This window comes from Gopherus evgoodei, chromosome 9 (assembly GCF_007399415.2).
Source record: "Gopherus evgoodei ecotype Sinaloan lineage chromosome 9, rGopEvg1_v1.p, whole genome shotgun sequence".
NCBI classification, from domain to species: Eukaryota; Metazoa; Chordata; order Testudines; family Testudinidae; genus Gopherus; species Gopherus evgoodei.
Window position 1 is genome coordinate 2,345,211 of NC_044330.1, and position 20,925 is coordinate 2,366,135.

Below are 20,925 nucleotides of genomic sequence, written 5' to 3' on the forward strand. Positions count from 1 at the left end.
TTTTCTGTACCTTGGATTAGGATGAGCACAGACATGTTTAGAGCCTTTTTATGGTACCTGGTGCCTCTTTTTGACACTCTGATCAGAGGAAGAGTGCTTGAGCAGATCCTTATTGAAAGGAAGAGCAAGCCTGGCTAGCGTTGAAGAGCCTGTAGGGTACTGGAACACCTTGAAGTCATCAGAGGCCAGCCTGAAGGAAGCTCTTTTGGTGGAGAAGGAGGTTGCTGGAACTCCTTTGACATCACCTCTTCATGGAGAGGTGCATATGGTTCAGGCATGGGAGACCTAGTTAATGGTGACACTGGAGAATGAGATCTCCACCTCTTCCATGGCCTGTGGGAGAGAGATCTGCTCCAGGACATGTGAGGATAGCCCCAACTATGGCCTGAAGGGCCAAGATGGCATTTTACAATGAGGATTGAGAACCATTAGCCCACTGCCACTTGTGCTTCACCTGGGATGTGTCTCTGAACTGGAAACTCCTATTGCTTTTAGTGAGATCCCTGCCTGATAGTATGGGAGACAAATCCTGGCTTAATATCAGCAAGAACATCTCCTCAAATGGTAGCACAGGTAGGTGGGTGTGGCCTCAGTGCTGGCAATGATGGTGCCGGCAACGGTCTCAGTGTGAAGGATGTCCACAGTGGAGATACAGAATCCTCAATCAGTATGTGTCTCAGCACCGGGATGGGCCTGCTCCTCAGTGCCAACGCTGGCACTGGTGGTAAGGCTGGTACTAGACCGCTCCTTCCTTGGGAAGTGCAGGTGGCTGAGCTCGCAGCTTCGGCCCTTGACACTGTAGGGGATTTGTTTCTGGGACACCTGGTGTTTAGGTCCTTCCTTGTGAGATGGTCTAGTATGGTGCCTGGAGTTATACTTATGCTCTGTCTGGCCTGCTTTTTGGTGCTGGGCTTCGATGTTGGAATAGCTGGTGCCAGCATCTTTCTCTGCTCCTTGCTGTTGAATCCTGGCATGAGGTGTCTGCTGGGAAGGGAACTAGCTGAGGATGATTTTTTTTGGCTCCAGTTTGGTGGATGTCATTTCCTGTGGGTCAGAGCTGACCCTCAATCCCCTCTGGACAAGGAGAATGTCCTTTTTCTTTTTTATATATATTTTGTTTGGAGGAAAGTCCAAGTAGGGCCAATTTGACTAGAAGAATGAATTCTTCAATTAAATTTGTAAATAAGATAGAGAACAACAACAGAGAAATGGGTCAGACAGTGTTGGGTTTCATCTCGCTGCCCACAGGCAGTAGGAGAGAATGGAGGGAGGGTCATGGCTGTTCTACCCTTTATGTCCTCACACAGGAGCATGCACAAGGCCCAAGGCACATGCGTGACCCAGACAGACACTGATAGTCAAAAGACTAATACTGCATGCACACCTACAGGAGAATCTACACTGACACATGCTCAAAGAACCACCTCTCCTTCCACTGAACTTGCCATTGTTTTCTCCTAACAAAGTTAACCATCACTAAAATCTATTCATGGGATTTTACATGAGAAAAACACTGAATTAATCATTACAATGCTACTTCTGTTATAAAGATCAAGACAGTTTTACAAATGTGCTGCCAAAGTGGGTGGTACAAATCGCATGGAGGGAATAAGGATGCACAATCGCAAGAAATGAGGAAGAACCACGGCATAGATTCCAACTTTTACAAATGACCTTTTCTTTTTCTTCCCCTTCGTAACATGTAAGTAAGTAGTTTACATTAACAGACATATTTCTCAACTTAATCTATCAGGTTTTAGTTATACAGGGCCACATTTTCAAAAGAACCTTAATGGCTTAGGAGCTGTAGCCCCATTTTCATAAGCACCTAAGGAAAGGGTGGGCAAACTACGGCCCAGGCACGGCATCCAGCCCTTCAAACGTTTTAACCTGGCTCTCAAGGTCCCACTGGGGAGTGCGGCCCATGGCTTGCCGCACTCTGTGCGTGCTGTGGTTCCGTGTGCTCCCAGAAGCAGCAGCATGCCCTCCCTCCAGCTCCTATGTGTAGGGGTAGCCAGGAGGCTCTGCACACTGCCCCTGCAGCTCCCATTGGCCTGGAATCATGGCCAATGGGAACTTCAGGGGAGGCGCCTGCGGACAGGGCAGCGCACCGAGCCACTGCCTGCGCCTAGGAGCTGGAGGGGGGAACATGCCGCTGCTTCCAGGAGCTGCTTGAGGTAAGCACCGCCCTGAGCCTGCATCCCTGACCCCCTCCCACACCCCAAGTTCCTGTCCCAGCCCTGATCCCCCTCCTGCCCTCCAACCCCCTTGGTCCCAGCTTGGAGCACCCTCCTGCACCCCCAACCCCACTCCAGAACCTGTACTCCCAGCCGGAGGCCTCACCCCGCCACACACCCCAACTCCCTGCCCCAGCCTTGATCCCCCTCCCGTACCCTGAACACCTCATTTATGACCCCACTCCAGAGCCCTCACCCCCCTCCCACACCCCAACCCCCAATTTCGTGAGCATTCATGGCTCACCATACAATTTCCATACCCAGATGTGGCCCTTGGGGCAAAAAAGTTTGCCCACCCCCATCTAAGGCCTCAAACCTGCATAAATTTACACGTTCTTATCTTTGCTCCCCTGAGTACAACAGAACCTCAGAGTTGCAAACACCAGAGTTACAAACTGACTAGTCAACCACACACCTCATTAGGAACTGGAAGTACACAATCAGGCAGCAGCTGAGACCAAAACCCCCCACAGAACACACATACAGTACAGTATTATGTTAAACAAACTACTAAAAAATAAAGGGAAAGTTTAAAAAGGTAAAGAAACTGTTTCTGTGCTTGTTTCATTTAAACTAAGATGGTTAAAAGCAACATTTTTCTTCTGCACAGTAAATTTCAAACTTGTATTAAGTCAATGTTCAGCAGTAAACTTTTGAAAGAACAACCAGAATATTTCGTTCAGAGTTACAAACAACCTCCATTCCCGAGGTGTTTGTAACTCTTGAAGTTCTACAGTAGTTCCATTATTTCAATGGGGCTATTCACGATGGTGAAGTTAAGCACATGTATAAATCTTTGCAGGATCAGGGCTTAAGTCCCAATGACAGTTAATGGGATTATGGCTCCTTTGTCACGTAAGTGCCTTTGAAAATCGTACCCACAGTGCCTACTGAGAGAAGTCCTATAAATTAAGTTGAGATCTCTGACCATAAAAAAGATTTTGTGCTAAACTAGTCAGAATTGTTTCATGAAGACAAGTAAATCAGAAGTCACTGGACTTACTAAAATAATCAGTACAAAAATAAAATCAAAATCACCTTAAGACTGATAACCTGTCAGACCTATACAAATTGACATTTTTAAACCCTTGAAAACAGAAATTTATAGAGACATCAGCAACAATAATTTCAGATCTGTGCTCTCCAGGCAGGCAAACTTATGAGAACAAAAACATGTTGATGTAGAACGGGGGAAGTAACCAAGGTCGGGGACTTCTCTATTAAGATATGCATACTACCTCTTAATCTTTAACACAACCTAATATTGACTAGAAATGGAATGCAATCTAACGTGGGTCAGAAATGGAATGCACAGTATGAAGGAAGGTCATCTAACCCATTGTCTAGAAAACATGTTGGTTGCCAATAAACCAAGTGGCTATGGTTTCTTCATTATCCATTAGTGAACGTCTGGTTTCAATCACAACCACAAGAACAGTATACAGTTCTGAAAACCCATGATACCTTTAACTCTCCCTTTTGAGGCGTCATTCCCCTGCAGTAAGAAAGCTATTCCATTAGCAGAGCAGATAACAAAACTAAGATGAACTTTAGGAGGCCCATAGATTTAAGCAGGGCCCATGTTTTCTGCAGCACGGTCATGAGTTTTGCAGCAAACTGAAACGATCTGTGGTCACAAGTAAATGCACTAAAAACAAGAGGGTTTTCTCTCTCTCTTCTTATATCCCAAACGTTCAAAGTAGCTACATACTGTGTTATTGCTTATTGCCCCTGCACTACAGCTGATTGCCCATCAGCATGCTGTGCCTGACAGCATAAGCAGATCTCACACAGTGAACAAAACAGAGATACTGTTTTATACTAGGTCCAGTATAGTGTTCTCCCATTTCCACAAGTGTATGAACAGGGCCCCAATTTTAATGTTCATTAGAGCCAGCACCTCCTTCCTCACAGTCAATTTAGGCCTCAGAATGAGACAGGAGAGCGGGGATGCACAGGAGGGATGTACCCAGAAAAGCAGGACAAGGTGAACAAGAAAATAGCATGAGAATTATTCCACTGCTCACAGGGTACAAATAAAAGGAAAGAGCAAGTGGAAGCAATTAGGCAATAAAATTAAAACATTCAAAACAAACCATTGCTAACTCATCAAGGACCGTCAGAAGCGCAGTAACACAGCCTTTTACTGGTGACCGGAATTCAAATTCTAATGCCTTCCATAAAACTTCCACTGAAGTCAATAAAAAGATACCCACTGACTTTTGTGACAGTTGAACCAGGCCCATAAGCAGCAAATTCAAGTTTAAAAATGCTTTCCTGTGACCTTAACATTGTTTACTACCCAAATGCTATGGCAATGAATACCACAGAAAAGTCAATAAATAATAATGAAGATTTGTACACTCTTCTTCCTCTGTTTTCAAGTCCCCAGCAATACAGCACTGAGCTTAGCCAGTCACAGGCACGGGTGAAGAAACTGCATATGAAGAGAGGATCCTTGCATGAATTATCACTGGGAATTCAGATGAGTAGCCATAGCATTTTGTCTGATTTGGAGGCAGTTAATCAATTGTTTCGTTCATATCTAAGTGACTTTTCCACCAAAAGGTATGAAAGAAACATATTCTTCTTAAGACTGATTTATTATAAAACCACTTATTGCCATGGTTTGTTTTATGACTTGATATTTGAATTTAGAAACCAAGCTTAAAAAGTATTCATTACCTGTGCGGTATTCAACAAAATATATATGAAAGCAAGTAACTTGGCTTAGCTTCATAAATGATTTGTTAAGACAATAGGTAAGAAGACCTTTACTTCACAATCTGAGAGTGAAACACTTCGACTTTTGAACAACGAACACCTGTCTTAAGCAACCTTTCAAGGCAGACAAAAATCTGTTGCTAAGCAAAGGTAGGCTTCTAATAAAGGGGAAACAGAATGGTGCTCATTTCAAATGTGGAGACTTTGAAGTGGTCCAAGACAGGAGGTTTAGGGTGACCAGATGTCCTAATTTTATAGGGACAGTCACGATATTTGGGACTTTTTTTTATATAGGCTCCTATTACCCCCCACTCCCTGTCCCGATTTTTCACACTTGCTGTCTGATTAGCCTAAGGAGGTTGCCTAATAAAAGTGATCTCTTGTACTGGTCTCACTGCAGGCATGTGCAGTAAGTGTGCACGTGCATTAAATGGAGTGCACATGCATACATGCCTGCATGCACCGACGTGTTTAAAATAAGAGTTAGTTACAGTTTTGCTAAGACTGGGATGATAAATGTTCCCATTTGTGAGGTATACACAGTATTGATCACAAGATTCACATACAAGGCAAATATTTTTCAAAGAAGTTCTCAGCATGTATTAGATTTCATTCAGATTTGTTCAGAAATTTTTGAAGTGTACAATGGCAAAAATGAAAACTACTATAAAATGAAATTAAACAATCAGAGATGCTATTTGGTGGTTAACAGCACTAATAAAACTAAGATCTGTGATCTAGAAGTGTGTAATGCTAAACTTTACTTTCTTCAGTTGCAAGGCAAAAGTTGACCATGCATGCTAATGAAGTGTATTAACCAGCTGATGTGACATTTCACACAGCAAAGTCATCTTCTAGGATCAAAACAAAACCCTCCTTTTCTCGGAAATGCGCAGGCCATAAAAACAGATGCTGCACTGTTTTAAGCAGAAAAAGAATTAAATCCAAAGCTTGATGGATAATGTCTAAATGGAAAAGGGACACACGATGCAATACTTTCAGATGTATAACTGAAGCCAGTGCATGATGCAGCACTTTGAATTTTATATTAAGGCCTGAACCAGCCAACACTGTCACAGTTACAAGCAGTGAGTGTTGGCAGGATCAGTCCCTCAGGCTGCATAGAAATTTAAAATGAACACAGAATGACTATAGTAACATGCCCAACAACCGGAGTCTTTAAAGAATATTATTTTGACAGAAGGTTTAAGGACTTTATATTACTCCCTTCTTCCCCACAAAATATTTTAACTGTTAGTCTAGCTGTTAAATTATACTCTATACAATATACTAAACCATTTCAGCTCTCAAGCCTCTTTAAATTTACATCTACAGTTCGTTATTAAAGTGCCTTTTAAAAAAATTAACTCCTACAGAAAAAACACAGATTTTAATCTTTTTAAAAGCTTTGTGATTGAATAACTAAATACTTTCTTCAAATATACCTTTTTGTACTGTTTGTCATTTTCATATCCCTGGTCTGTAGCTCTGAATGCTGTTTCTCCTTGGGAACCTAGGAAATAATTACAGAAACGTACTGAAATGCCTTAGTACCCTGTTCAAAATCCAAAACTATGTCTAATAGGAGGTCCAATTTTTAGTAGAACTCAGTATCCAGGTATTTACTATACAAATAACCTTTCTGAAGTTGCAATCATTCTACGAATTATTGTATATAAGCACAGAAACATCTTAAAACTGATTTGTTTACAACTGTACCAATCTAACATCCAACTCAAACTGAATGGGCTACTATAAAAGGTAACAGAAAACCGCAACTAGATCATTCAAGTTCTGAAGACATTTTTGCTGATGAAATGACTGCATGTGTTAGACATCAGATGACGGGATATAAGTTATATTATCATTTGTGATGAGAAACACAAAATATTCCTGCATATTGTAAATAATTCTTTTCTGAACAAACTTCTGAAAAATGCCTGAATTACAGGCATCTGTTTAGTGTTTTGACAGTGAGCAATTGGCTTTTCATTGGCACTGTGGGAATTGAGTTTTCTTAAAGTAGTTATAAAATGTTTTCAATTCAAGATTAAATTGCTGTAATAAATTGCATTTGCATTGTTATTCATTCCCTTTTTTTTTTTAGTGTATCACTGGTTAATTAATAAATTTTTAAAGAGGCACGTTAAGGGCAGTAAAAATGGCTTTTTACACACCTAACAAGAGAAGCAGATCAGAAGCTCCTATGACTTCACTAACCAAATTGTAACCTGTGAAAAACCAGCAAAAAGGGGAAATAAAAATTATAAATACAAACAAATGGCAAAGCAAAGATGTGAGGGATTTCAGTCTTAGAGTTCAGGGACTGGGCAGTCTTAACCAATCTTGGCATGCTAACAAATGCAGCTAAAATGGATAACAAGTAACTTGCACCAAAGTCAAAATTATATTCCACTGAAGAAAACCCCAACCCACAGGAGGTCTCATCTACTTGTCTCTGGTTTCTGATATTGCCCTTCTCATCACCCTCACACTTGAATCCCATTTAGATTTTGCTCTCTGTAAAGTTGTTTTAATATTATTAGAACGCATTATATTATATAACGTTTTGTTTCAGACAATGCCAGTAAGCTTGTCATGAACATGCAAATAGACCTAGAACAATTACAGTATTTTCAAACACACTTACATGAAAAAAATGTGATTGCTATGAAGCTTTATATGTACATCTACATCTTTATACCGCCGTCTAAATTTACAATAAACTATATTTAAATCAAGATAAGATGTGTTTATAAAAGATAACCTTGAGTTCAGCCATAAGTTTAGGGGTCTTGATAATATTTCACTTGTGTAGCAGGGAAGGAGACTTCCCTCCACTGCAGGAATGGTTGGGTGAATGTCTACGGCATATGCTATGCAGAAAATCAGACTAGATTCATAGATTCTAAAGAGCAGAAGGAATCACTATCGATGACCACTGTGATCCTTTCTGGCCTTAAAATCTATCAATTTCCACTACCAGAATACCTTTGTAGAATTTGTTAACATGAGAAAATGGTTTAAGATTAAATTCAGTAGGGTATGGACAATCAATAAGGTGTGTGGATTTGATAATATGGACATCCATTTGCCATGTAGCATCTGGGTTTTAGAGCTCATTCATCATTCTTTGTTCCATTCAGCCTGTCTTGCAGTCCTTACACAGCGAAAACTCCCATTAACTTCAATCAGAATTTTTCTCAAGAAGAAAACTGTCAGCTGAGCCCCTGAGAGACTACTAGGTCAATGACAAATCTTCTGCATCTACTAAATGCTACACCCAACGCAAATGGAGATATTTTGGTAGTTTAAAAAAAAAAAATCACTTACTGCCTGAAGTACGTTTCTTTAACAAAAAAATTATTTTCTCCTACCATGAGCATAGTGATATACTGTTAAAGAGTACTGGCTAAACCTCTCCTCTCACCTTCACTGGCAACATAGCTCCAGCATCTACATCTCACTGAAACATTTACATTTTCAATCTATTTGGTTTTAGTTTAACTGTGATTCTACAATTCGCTGTTCAGTTTCATATCTCTCAGTTCTCACCGACTATTTATCACAATTTATTTTTAAAAAACAAATGAGATACTCCTAGAACAGCACACAATTTCCACAAACCTTTCACTTCTTGTTGTTTAAAGACGTGTTATGATCTCATATTGTAACAATACACATTCTCATAAGTAAAACAAAGCTGAAAAATTGTTCTCACCAGGTGAGAAAAAGCCCTTCAGTGAACTGAGGCTCTCTCCAATCTTGTCAAAGTCAGGTAGAAGTTTAGCGAGGTCTTCTGCATCAGGAAGGGCCTTGCTAAGCTTTTCTAGGGAAAAAGTATAAAAAGGTGAGTTTTTTGTAAGCGAGAATAGTTTGCACTATAAAATTTAGTAACTATCTAAAAATAAAAACATTCACATGCTCATTCCATTTTTCTGTATCAGGAATCAATATGCTTCTCTTTCTATATTTTAATGTTTGTTTATATTTCTATGTATATGAAAGCGAGAGAACATCTGTACAACACAATTACTGTAATAAACATTTCAACGACAGTATTTTCCTATTTTTCAGTTTATTTGGTGCATTCAACAGCATTTTGTGGCTAGACAGTTCCACAGTTCCTTCTGTATACTTAGTCAGATATCCTTTTTATTTGTATGAGTCTTTCACATAGCAACCAGAAAGAGAAATATTCATAAACACAAGAATTTGACTACAACAACAACAAAAAAATTGCAGGGGTTCCCAGAGCCAAGTATAGCACCTGCTGCTACTTTTAATTCTTTCCTTTAAAAGAGCAAGCAAGCAAAAAAAAAGATTTCAGGCTGACAGCATACTTTAAATACCATCACAGAGAGTGTATGATTAATTATTCCATAATTCAATTTTTTCATCTAGTCTCAAGCAATGCACCCATGTGCAGGATAGACGTTGGAATAACCACCACCAAATGTTATGTGGTCTTTTCCTCTTACAATGCATATATGAGATGTGTGCCTTCCTAAGACACACCCCATAGCACTTATCTTATTAAAATCATGTCATAAGAACATTTTTATAGAAGCAACCAGCTTCTGAACACCTATGTTCTTAAATCTAAGCATGGCATACACTGATCTTTAGCAATCAAAGCATATTTTAGCTTTTATGATACCTAAGTCAATGTGTTCATCAAGCTCCCAAATGAAATCAGGAACAATCCACTTATAGTCACTGAGATCAGGCAGCATCTCCTTCCATTGATCATACGTCTAACACAAAAACAGAAAAAAAAAGTCATAAGAGAAGCATAAAAATGTTCAACTTGAAAGAATTTACCTACTAATCTATTGCGCTAACTTGTCATCTTACATACTGGCTTTGTGGCTTAGTCACAACATCTACAAAACAGCCATCAAAACCCCTATCCCATTTCTGTCCAATAAAATCTATTTTAGTAATGTAAGTAACTTGCCCCTCTCTACCCTCATACTCTCCGCTGTCTTTATTTGATCAAATGATGGAACTCTACATTTTACTGACTGCAGCAATAACTATTATTCTGAAATGTCTGTCGAACAATACGAAACATATAAAGTGTCTTCTGCAAATAACTACCTTTTTTGCTGTATAGCCACCACCTACAGCAGATCCTAGTACAAGATAGCGAAGTTTTAGAAGCCTTGAAGCCAGTCTAGCTACCCAGAAATTTCTATGGGACAGGTACCCATATTTTACAGATAAAAGTTTCGTTTTCCGTAAGGGAAGACGATTAAGAGAGGAGAACTGTTGAATTGATGTCCTTAGTGGAGGTCTCTGAAACTTTGATCTTGTATAATGGGATGATGAATACTTCGGGAAACAAGTTGTAATTTTTGCAATGGTGATTTTCCTTTTATTCCATAGCTGCTATTTGCTAAGCTTTGGCAGACAACACTGAAAGAAAAGAGAAAAATAAAGAAACAAATTAAGATTATGTGACAGCTCTACTCAAAACACCTTTAGTCCAGCTAGTCCTGTATCCTACCTCCAGCACACAAAATATGAGAGAGAGAGAGAGAGTGTGTATTTATGTATATATACACAGAGAGGGAGAGAGAGAGATTTACAAAGGATGAAAAATAAAGTAGAGCATCATTCCAAAGCTACAGTGCTTTACCATACAGGAAATTCCTTCCCGGCTACATAGATACTGTGGGAGCTTATAGCCTTTTGAATAGAATTAAAGTTTGCAATTACTTTCAAAAAATGTGTAATGGCTCTCTAATCCAGTCTTAAATATTCCATAATGTTTTCATTTAACAGAATTATAGTTATGTTTTGTTACTTTAAACACATTTGCTAGCACCCTCCATATTAGCTTGACATATTAAAATGACATATCATCTTCATCAATATTTGTATCCTAATCACAGAAAATGTTGAATTGGATAAAATACTTTGATTTAAAGAATACTTACTGGATAAAAAACCTCTTACTTGTTAACAAGGATTTGAAGGACAGAAATAAGTATCAATGCTAGGGTTAGGACATCTGCTGTCTTATAAATTTAATTTCTGTAGCTGAAATTGGTGAATAGGTACACAAGAACTTGGCTTTGTGCATGTTCAACAGGAGTGGAAAGTCTATACAGGAACATGGCTACAATGTTCCACTCCCATCTTAGGGAAAGAAGAAAAATCTTTTTACATAAGATGACACATATAATAGAGAGTTTACCTAACTACCTTTACCCAGAACTGCACTCAAAACCCCTACATTAAAAGATCATTGTTAAGGTCACAAGGTCAAGCACTCAAATGTTAAAAAACGCCAGTTTGTGCAACCCTAGTTCGGCCCCCTTGTGAATAAGCATTATGATTGTTTTAATTACACGACCACATACTGTTTAACATGCTACAGCTTTTCAACAAAATAGCTGACTTTTTTTTTTTAATTAAACTTGGGCAAAATCACTTATTTTAACCTAGTCTCATTCTTGGAAATGGCTGAACCATCTTAGCTAAAATTTTCCAAGAATAATTCAGCCTCAGGCAAACATCCAGTATGAACAGCTTAAGTTTGGCAAGGTCACAAGCAACTGAAAACAGGGTCTTATCATGGAAAGCACCAGGCAACCTGAAGTACAGGCATCACTACCTGCCCTGCTTATAATCAAGGATAGCTATCCATGGGATGGAACAAAGCCCCATATACTTTTCACTGTTATTTTTTCACGAGTGTTCTACAGGACGTTCAAAACAAACCTACAAACGTTTATTGAAACTATTTTTAATACTATTTTGCTAGCTGAGGGAAGAGAAGAAAGCTTTTCAAGGAACGATTCCTTTTGTACTTGTCTAATCTGGCCATATCCAAATCAGTGAAAATTAGATACATCACTTAAAATAATTCAAAATCTGAATACTAAAATACTGGAAACAACCACTTTTTTATTCCGCGCCTTCTTCAGGATTCCGAACTCCATTTAGTGTTCTCCATGGGAATGGATGGAGAACAGCAGAAATGCCTTATCACCCAGCAATGAAATCACTGACCCAACTATTCACACCACCAAAGGAATCAATATTAAGATGCTTTATATCAGAAAGCATCAAAGAACCAAACCAATATTTTTCCATTACCTTACAAATACTTTGCATACCCTATACTTCCCCCTCACATTTTTATATTAATCTGTTCTCTCCGTCCATCTGTCCAGGCTGCTGTAAAAACACACACGATTCACTCATTGTCAGAGTAAATCCAACTCCTTCCATACTCACCTACCTAGTTCTCTAAATAGTGGTGGTGAATTGGCTAAATTTACTATCTGCCAATATATTATTCTGGACACTAGAAAAGGAACATTTGATGTTCTGTTCCTTTCATGGATATATTCTTACTGGAGACATAATATCCCATTACCACTCAAGTGACTTTCCTTAGAAAGAAGGCAAAGGTGCAAAAGGACCTTTGAACCAGAAATTGAGCTTTTATGGTTGCAATGAGATTAGAAGACTGGAATTAAATATAGCTGAATGGAAGTGTTTTCTTCTCTAAGGACTCAATTCTTCAGACATGCCATGCACGGAACTCTCAATGAGGATAGCTAAATGCTAAGACACACCAACAGTCCACTTTCCTAAAAATCAGTATGGCTTTGAGAACCAACATTCTGCAATTATTTCTTTTTTGATAAATTATGAAGCTGTGCCTCAATAATTAAGTTAATCATCTAGCAACCAGCAAGGGACACAATCAATGAGTCCCATAATCCCTTCCTTCCCAACTATTACCACCTTGAAATGAAAACATAACAGGGTTAAAACTTGTCAGTTAGGACTTTAACAGAAACTTTGGCTTCGGAATAGTTGACATGAAAGTGCTTCTAGAAAAGAAGATGACCACAGCACTAAAAATATTTTCATTCCTTCTGCTTTATAAGCCAATGACTGAGACTGAATATGGTCAGTCCATAAGGAAGCTTATGACTGCACTTAGCTCTTTCATTTTCTAGGCCTACACTCAGTGTACAGAAATATTTAATCTTTTCAGCAGAAATGAAAAGATAGTAAATAGTGATCTGATGGCCACCTCTAGTTGTTAGTTTGAACCCAGTTTAAAGGGACATATGATAAAATCATATTTTTTGAAAAAAACCCTAGATTTGAAATAAAAATCAGACAATGAAATATCCTGTATGTTTATTTTTTGTTCCATATTCAAGTTGCATTCCCTTAGGGCTTGGCTACACTCGAAACTTCAAAGTGCTGCCGCGGCAGCGCTTTGAAGTGTGAGTGTGGTCGCAGCGCCAGCGCTGCACGTACTCCATCTCTTCATGGGGATTAGCTTGCAGCGCTGGGAGCTGCGCTCCCAGAGCTGCGGCACTGTTTACACTGGCGCTTTACAGCGCTGTATCTTGCAGCGCTCAGGGGGGTGTTTTTTCACACCCGAGTGAGAAAGTTGCAGCACTGTAAAGCGCCAATGTAGCCAAGGCGTTCGATATCACAGCAACTAGAACTCAGCTGAATACCAAAAATATCAAAACCCTTCTGCTTTAAAGTGGACAGTAAGGATTTCATGCCACTTCTCATAAAAGTAAGAGTATATTCCAGTGCCAGGCCAAGATCTTTATTATCCTCTTAGCTGTCACATACTGTTGGTTAGAACTATTCTCAACAGAAAAAGTCCACAAAAAAAATGCAGTTTTCTCAAAACCAAGATGTTTTGTGAGAACCTGTTGATTGATACAAGTTTTTAATGGGAAGTTGAAATGTTTAGTTTCAATAATGCTGTTTTGTTTCATTTTATTTCAACATTTAGGAGAGGGATAGCACAGTGGTTTGAGCACTGGCCTGCTAAACCCAGGGTTGTGAGTTCAATCCTTGAGGGGGCCACTTAGGGATCTGAGGCAAAAAATTGGTCCTGCAAGTGAAGGCAGGGGGCTGGACTTGATGACCTTTCAGGGTCCCTTCCAGTTCTAGGAGATTGGTATATTTATATTACAACAACATTTTAAGAGTGTGTTATATTTATAGATATTTCCAGATACACAGTGTATATTATATCTATTATAAAATACACAAGTTATATAGAAACTAAACATATCAATGGCACCAATTCAAGTTTTCTTCTGAATACTCGTTTCATGAGAAATTTTGGCTTTCCAGTTCCCAGTCAGTTCTACTGTTGGTGTCTGCCTGGTTGCCACTTCAGTAACTGCTGTAATCCAGTTGTGTTGTATGGACATATGTAAAGCACTTTTTCTGATCTTATACAGTACCCTTTGCTACCACATCTAAGCACCTGGGATGAAAGTCAATATAACTGTAAAATGTCAATCATTAACATACTGTTTTCAGCTATGAACAAAGTTTGAAAAATAAAACACCCAGCATCTAGAAGCAGGACATGACCAATCAATTTCTATAGAATTTAAGCTCTAAGCAATTTTTAGTCCCTATGATTGCAAAGCTAAACTTCCAAATGTGAACCAAATATAAATAAAGACAGTATTTTCTTCTTGAGTCTGCAGCTGAACAACACTAATGTTTCTACTGCTATTTCCAACTTCACCATGGAACAGCAGCATGAAATTAACAAGATTGTTCAGTTTCACCATCACTCAGAATCAAGAGGGCAGCAGGAAACAGTCAAGAATGGTGTTAATTTCATGGTACTGCTTGGGAAAGCTACTGGATGGGCTGCAGAAGCAGACAGCGGAGGAATTCAGGGGGTGAGCAGAACTCAAGAAGGATTATCTAGTGGTAGAGAAGATAAGATCTCTCTGTTTTACTTTCCAGCAACCAAAAGATCTGCAGAGGAGAGAAGAGTCAAAGAGAACTTTCCAGTAGCTATAGGGAATGTAATTTCAAAAATTTAAAATATCTGCCAAGCAGGAGTTGAGGTGAAAGCACAAAGAAAACGCAATGGTAGAAAGTAATCCATATGTGAAAATAAGCTGGGTAGGAGAGACTGGCTGACATTTGTATCTGTCTCTGTTTGAATAAATGAGCTTGTCTACACCTGGGCAATGGAACCAGAGAATCATTTGACACCATTTATTTAGACTTTCAAAAGGCCTTTGAGAAGATCCTTCAGAAGAGACTACTAAAGAACCTAAGTCATTACAGGGTGAGAGACATAGTATTGTCATGAATCAAAAACCAGTTAAGAGACAGGAAACAAGGACCAGGAATAAATGGTCACTTTTCATTATGGCAAACAGGAGGGTGCCTTGAGGTTCTGCACTAAATCTGGTGCTGTTTAAGATTATTAATCTGGAAAACGGGGGGTGTGCAGTGAAGTAGCAAAATTGGCAGATCACATGGTTATTTATGTTAGCCAAGTTCAGAAAAGACCGGGAGGCACTTCAGAGATGGGGAATTGGCTACACAGTGACAGATAACATTCAGCATGGATAAATGCAAAGCAAGGCACATCTGAGAAAAAAAAGTTATCACTCAAACACCATACGCAGGAAAAGGTACCTGTACATCACTGTGGAACTCAAAGGACAAACCTCTCTGCTCAAACACACAAATGTAATTTAAAAAAATCAAACTGTTAGGCTGTGTAAACCAGAGATTCTCAAACTTTTTTTTTTTTTTTTTACTGGTGACCCCTTTCACACAGCAAGCCTCTGTGTGTGACCCCCCCCCCCAATAAATTAAACACATTTTTAATATATTTAACACCATTATAAATGCTGGAAATAAGCAGGTTTGGGATGTAGGTTGACAGCTCGTGGCCCCCCATGTAATAACCTCGTGACCCCGAGGGGTCCCGACCCCCCGTTTGAGAACCCCTGGTGTAAACAATCGGACAGAGAACAGGGGGATATTATCATGCCTGGATCTCTCTCGTGGTACAGCCCCACCCGTGTGCAGTACTGGCCCTCCCAGGGCATGACAGAAACTGTAGAACTAGAGCAGCTTCGGAGCAGGACAACAACTACCGGGGCCTGAAAACCACCTGGGACTGTGCCTGCGGCTGCCTCCAACCCCCAGGGGCTACAGGCCTGGGCCTTTGTCCTCCCCCAGTGGTGGCGGGTCCTGGCCGAGGGGCGTCGGTCTGTCCCCAGCTGGTTTCCAAGGAACGTCGCAGCCCCGCACCCGTTATCCTCCCCGGGCCCCTCAGCCCGGGGGCCCCTCGGCCCAGCACCCCCGGCGCCGCTCCCCGCCCCCTCAGGCCCCTCGGCCCAGCACCCCCAGCGCCGCTCCCCGCCCAGACCCCTGGGCCCGGCACCCCCAGCGCCGCTCCCTGGCCGGGGGCCCCTCGGCCCGGCACCCCCAGCGCCGCTCCCCGCCCGGGGGCCCCTCGGCCCGGCACCCCCAGCGCCGCTCCCCGCCCCCTCAGGCCCCTCGGCCCGGCACCCCCAGCGCCGCTCCCCGCCCGGGGGCCCCTCGGCCCGGCACCCCCAGCGCCGCTCCCCGCCCCCTCAGGCCGCTCGCCCCCAGGGCGCCCCCCGCACTCACCAAACGGCCGCGGGCCGGGCCCGCCACATCCTGGAGCCGGGCACAGGGGTACGGTGCGCCCGCGTCCCGCCTCAGCGCCTCGCCCGGGGTCAGCCAGGAGCAGCGCTACCGGCTCCGTCCGGCTGCTTCCGGCCGCGGCGGTCCGTCCCCAAGCGCGGCCGGGCCGGAAACACGGGCCGCCGCGAGAAAGGTTCCGGGTCGCTCAGGACCAGCGGAGCCTGGCTACGGCTGCGGCCATGGCGGGGCGGCAGCGCGGTGCGGTGCGGCCCGGCTGTGCCCGGGCCAGGCTGGTGGGGCGGCGCCCCAGGCGGGCCCCGCGCTGTGGGGTGGGTAGCCTGGGCTCCGGGAGTCCTGGGATGGGCTGAGAGTGTCCTGGGGTGTGCGGGGGTGGCTCCAGCCCGCGCTGGGCATGGGGAGCCCCACCCCTCCTGACCAGATGTCCTGCTCTTACGGGGAGGCTCTTTCTTACATCGGCTCCTATTACCCCCCACCCCCTCCCGATTGTTCACATTTGCTGTCTGGTCACCTTACCCACACCCTGCTCCATTGCGGGACTGCTCCCTGAGCCGCTCCTGGATAACACACAGGCACTAGCCCATCCCCAGCTCCCCCGCCCCGCACCCCAGAGGTGCACATCCTGCCCTAGTCACCAGCCTGCTCAGGGCACGTTCCTTACCCATCCGCCCGCCCTGCCTGTGCAGAGGGGACACACACCAGCCTTTGTAACCCAAGATTTCCCAAGCACCTCAACCAAAACACAACTGGGCTAGGTAAAATATAAAACCAGGTTATTAACTACATAGAGGGCGATTTTAAGTGATTATAAGTGGTAGGCCTAAAAGGTCAGAGATTAGTTACCAAATAAAAGGTAAGCGCACAGTTTAACGCTTACCCCTTATGACACTAGACAGTATTTGGACCAAGCACTTTTCTCAGCTCACGAGACCTTTCAGTTCTTAAGTTACAGCCTTCCCCTTTCAGCCTGGGACTGATCTGCTCAGTTCTAGTCTTCGGCTTCCCAGAGTTCTTGTTGTTTCCAGCATAGGTGGGAGGAGGAGAAAGGCCAGGGGACAATGCCACTGTCCCCTATTTTATACCCTCAGTCCATGTGTCTGGAAAATACCAGGTCAGACATGGCCTGGTGGGCTTTGCTGAGTCACAGGGTAGAGCAATCCCCCTGCTGTGTGTGTCACTAGCAAATTTACAGCATATTTCAGAAACAACCATGCAGGAAAAGCTCATAACTTGATATGCACTATTGATATATGTATTTTGACAGAACAATGGGTTTCAGCAGATCTTGACCTTTCGTATGATATCTTACATGGCATGTTTTGTATGAAATATATCATAATTACATGACAGTGGCAAATATGGGGGTTCCAAGGTGCTGCTTTAAGGTACAGAGTGCCACAGGTGGCTCTCATTGTGTACAGAGGGGGCCATTTCCAGCCTTGTGGGGGAGGAGAAAAGTGGGACAGTGGGTCTCAAGCACACTCCGACATCTCACAATAAACAAATGGCAAATAAAAGGGGTTGATTTTGAAGCCAGGCTCGTAAATGCCTGATTCTTGAACACTTGGGGTGGGCAGTTTTTGCATCATGCTGCGGTGACATGGTGCTGTGCTGATGCCATTGGGTTGTGACTGGCTGATGCAATAGGCTTGCTCAGTGGCAATGCACAGCAGTTGTATTATTACGTGACAACATTCCACGGGCCCCTAAACAGATTTTGGAACCCATCAGTCTCCTGAGGTGGTGACTGGGGGAAGCTGGCTTGTCTGGCCCACAAATGTGAAGAGAAGTGGCAGCCTGCACACTGAGATGCCAAGTGCCACAGCCTATCAATCAGTGAGTTTAGTCACATCATGCTGCAAAAGCACATGCACAACTTTTGAGGGGATCAGGGCTTAGGACAAGAAGTGAAGCTGAAAATTGCATGGTTACTGCCTCTGCTGGAGAATGGATGGCAGAATAATGTAATTACCTAACTGAGAATTTTGCATGCTGTGTATTGTGTAGCCAGGTCAATCCTAGGATATTTGAGAGGCAAAGTGGGTGCGGCAATATCTTTTATTGGACTAACTTCACCAACAGAAATTGATCTAGTAAAAGATATTACCTCATCTACCATGTCTTTAGAATGTGTCTACAACTCCACTTAGCTTGGTTGTGGGTTTTAGAGGCTTTTTGCAAAAACAAACAAAAAAAGATTTTCATTTTTTCCTGTTTTTGTCAAAAAAGGGGGAGGGAGAAATCATTTAATGAAAACAATTTTCATTTTGAAAAATTACATTTTGACTGGGGGATTTTTTCCAAGTCATTCACATTTTTTACTTTCCCTTCCTTTTTTCTACTGGAAGAATGGAGTAGGGGGCAGGAAATTTTTATTTTAAAGTGAGGAAAAGTAAAGCTCTCCAGTTTTTTAAACTATTTTCATACTTTTGCAGGAGGAAAGAGTTTAAAAGTATAAGATTATATTTCCCCCCTCCCTTTTTTTCCTTCTTACTTTTCCATTGGAAAATATTAAATAAGAGAAAAGGTGTGCTTTCCTTATGTTCCCTAACTTTTTTCCCTGCTTTTTCGATGTTAAAAAGTCAAGAAATGAGAGAAAGTGGGGGAAATACATTTTCATTCGGAAATAGTGGGAATGTACATTTTAGACACGGAGGGGTTAAATATTTTGTTTCAAACTTTTTCAGAAAAGTTTTGCTGAATAAAACCCCTTTTTTCCCAATTAAGTCCCATTTTCCCACAAAAATAAACTTTTATTTGAAAGTTTTCAACCAGTACTATGTTATACTTTGCAAAAAGTCCTCTGGAATATTTAATGACCATACTGAATTATGCACATGCTTAACTGAAATATATTTAAATCTCCAAAAAGTTTAGGTAGAGGAAAGGGGGACTAGATACAAGCAAAGACCGACAAGATTGTAAATCTTTGCAGGATTGACCCACACTAACTCTATACAATATGAGGCATGCTACTGAAGTCAATAGGATGACACACAGTGTATAAAGTGGAATAGATGTGTAAAATCTTTGAAGGATCAGGGCTTAAGTTACCAGGGTGATTAGAAGAATACATATGACAAAATCTTGGAGAACTGGATTGAATTAAGTTTATGTATCAGCATAGGCCAGGAACTGTATGTAATTCCATGGGAGATGGAAACCACTGAACTAAGAACAATGGGGAGCAGGTGGGCAAATTCACACAGGCTGTAACACCTCCAGAGAGTGACCACCACCTGGAGGAAAAACCACCAGGGGTCCCTGTGGCACCTTAGAGACTAATGAATTTATTTGGGCACAAGCTTTCATGGGCTAGAGCCCATTTCATCAGATGGAGGGAGGCTCACATATACTGGTTCAAACTGGATTCTCCAGAGACCAACAGACAAAGAAAGAACTTGACAGAAAAAGACTGTGTTAGACTGCCCCCAATTCATTGTTTCTGATCCAGCAAATGGACAGGACCTCTGTTTCATGAAGGGTCCCAACAATCCTTAGGGAAGAGAAGAGCTGGAAGTACTGGAGCCCATCAGATTGGTGAGCTAGTTCTGAGCTGAAGGTGTTATGAACTTGTCACCAGAGGAAAAATCCCTGTGTGCTGTTTGATGGAGTAGTCACCAACCAGAGCCCTTGCTGGGGTTGGGGATGATCTCTGGTAAGCTTACTAGCATGCCTGTAGGTTCTTTTAGTGGTTTTAATATGCTTTCTTGGCACTGCTTTATACCTTGCTGGGCACTAACAATGTGTAGGCAGGGAACTGTTCAACCTGGAAGTACCCTGGTCAGAAGGGAGAGAGACACACATGCCTCTGCCTGAAAGATCTCAGGCCCAAAATGTCTAGAGTGCATGCCTTTGCTGGGCCACAGAGGAGAAATACAAGTGTGGGAGCTCTGAACTGTGACAGAGCATAAGGGTTCCTTTTTTATTTCACCCTTGCCTTCTTCTGTTTTAGGTTTGTTTGATTTAATCTGGCCTTGTGTTTAGTTCTACCTTTGATTTATAGATGTTTTGATTTAACCCTTACCTTTTGATATTTGGGCATGTTGGTTTTGTATGCCGATTTCAATAAAGAAATGGATGAGAAAACACAACATTATTATGGAGAGACTTTTAAATGTGCACATTGACCACTAACATGTAATAGTTAAGTTGAACAGTAGAGGGCATCAAACTAAAAGACAATCCAGCAAACCCAGAAAAAAGCTTGCTGCTTGCTGATGAATGTGATCTGAAGCCCACTGATGTCAATGGAAACATTCCATCAACTCCAGTGGCCTTTTGAGTTAGATGTTGGGTTGGGCTATCAATACAAGTATATCAAGTTTCCAAAAATATAACAAAGCACAAATGTTTAATCTCTTTTAGACTTCTTGTCCTTTGTTTTCAGTGCAGAGAAAGAATCCTCCATATCACAGACTCTTCACTGGAACAAAAGTATTTCCATTGACTTTTATCAGAGTTGGACTGGGCCAAGAAAGTGGAATAGCTACGTGGATCCATA

At 41.8% G+C, this 20,925-nt stretch overlaps 1 protein-coding gene across 1 annotated transcript in view; it reads right to left on the reverse strand.

Moving 5' to 3' along the window:
- OPA1 (OPA1 mitochondrial dynamin like GTPase) overlaps positions 1–10,148 on the reverse strand; it is an 81,136-nt gene extending 70,988 nt beyond the window's left edge. The window contains 5 exon segments of the mRNA XM_030574538.1: positions 6,407–6,474; positions 7,139–7,192; positions 8,683–8,790; positions 9,622–9,720; positions 10,066–10,148. Of these exon segments, the coding sequence (XP_030430398.1) occupies positions 6,407–6,474; positions 7,139–7,192; positions 8,683–8,790; positions 9,622–9,697 (306 nt within the window). The 5' untranslated portion in view covers positions 9,698–9,720; positions 10,066–10,148.
- Between the last annotated feature and the right edge of the window lie 10,777 nt (positions 10,149–20,925).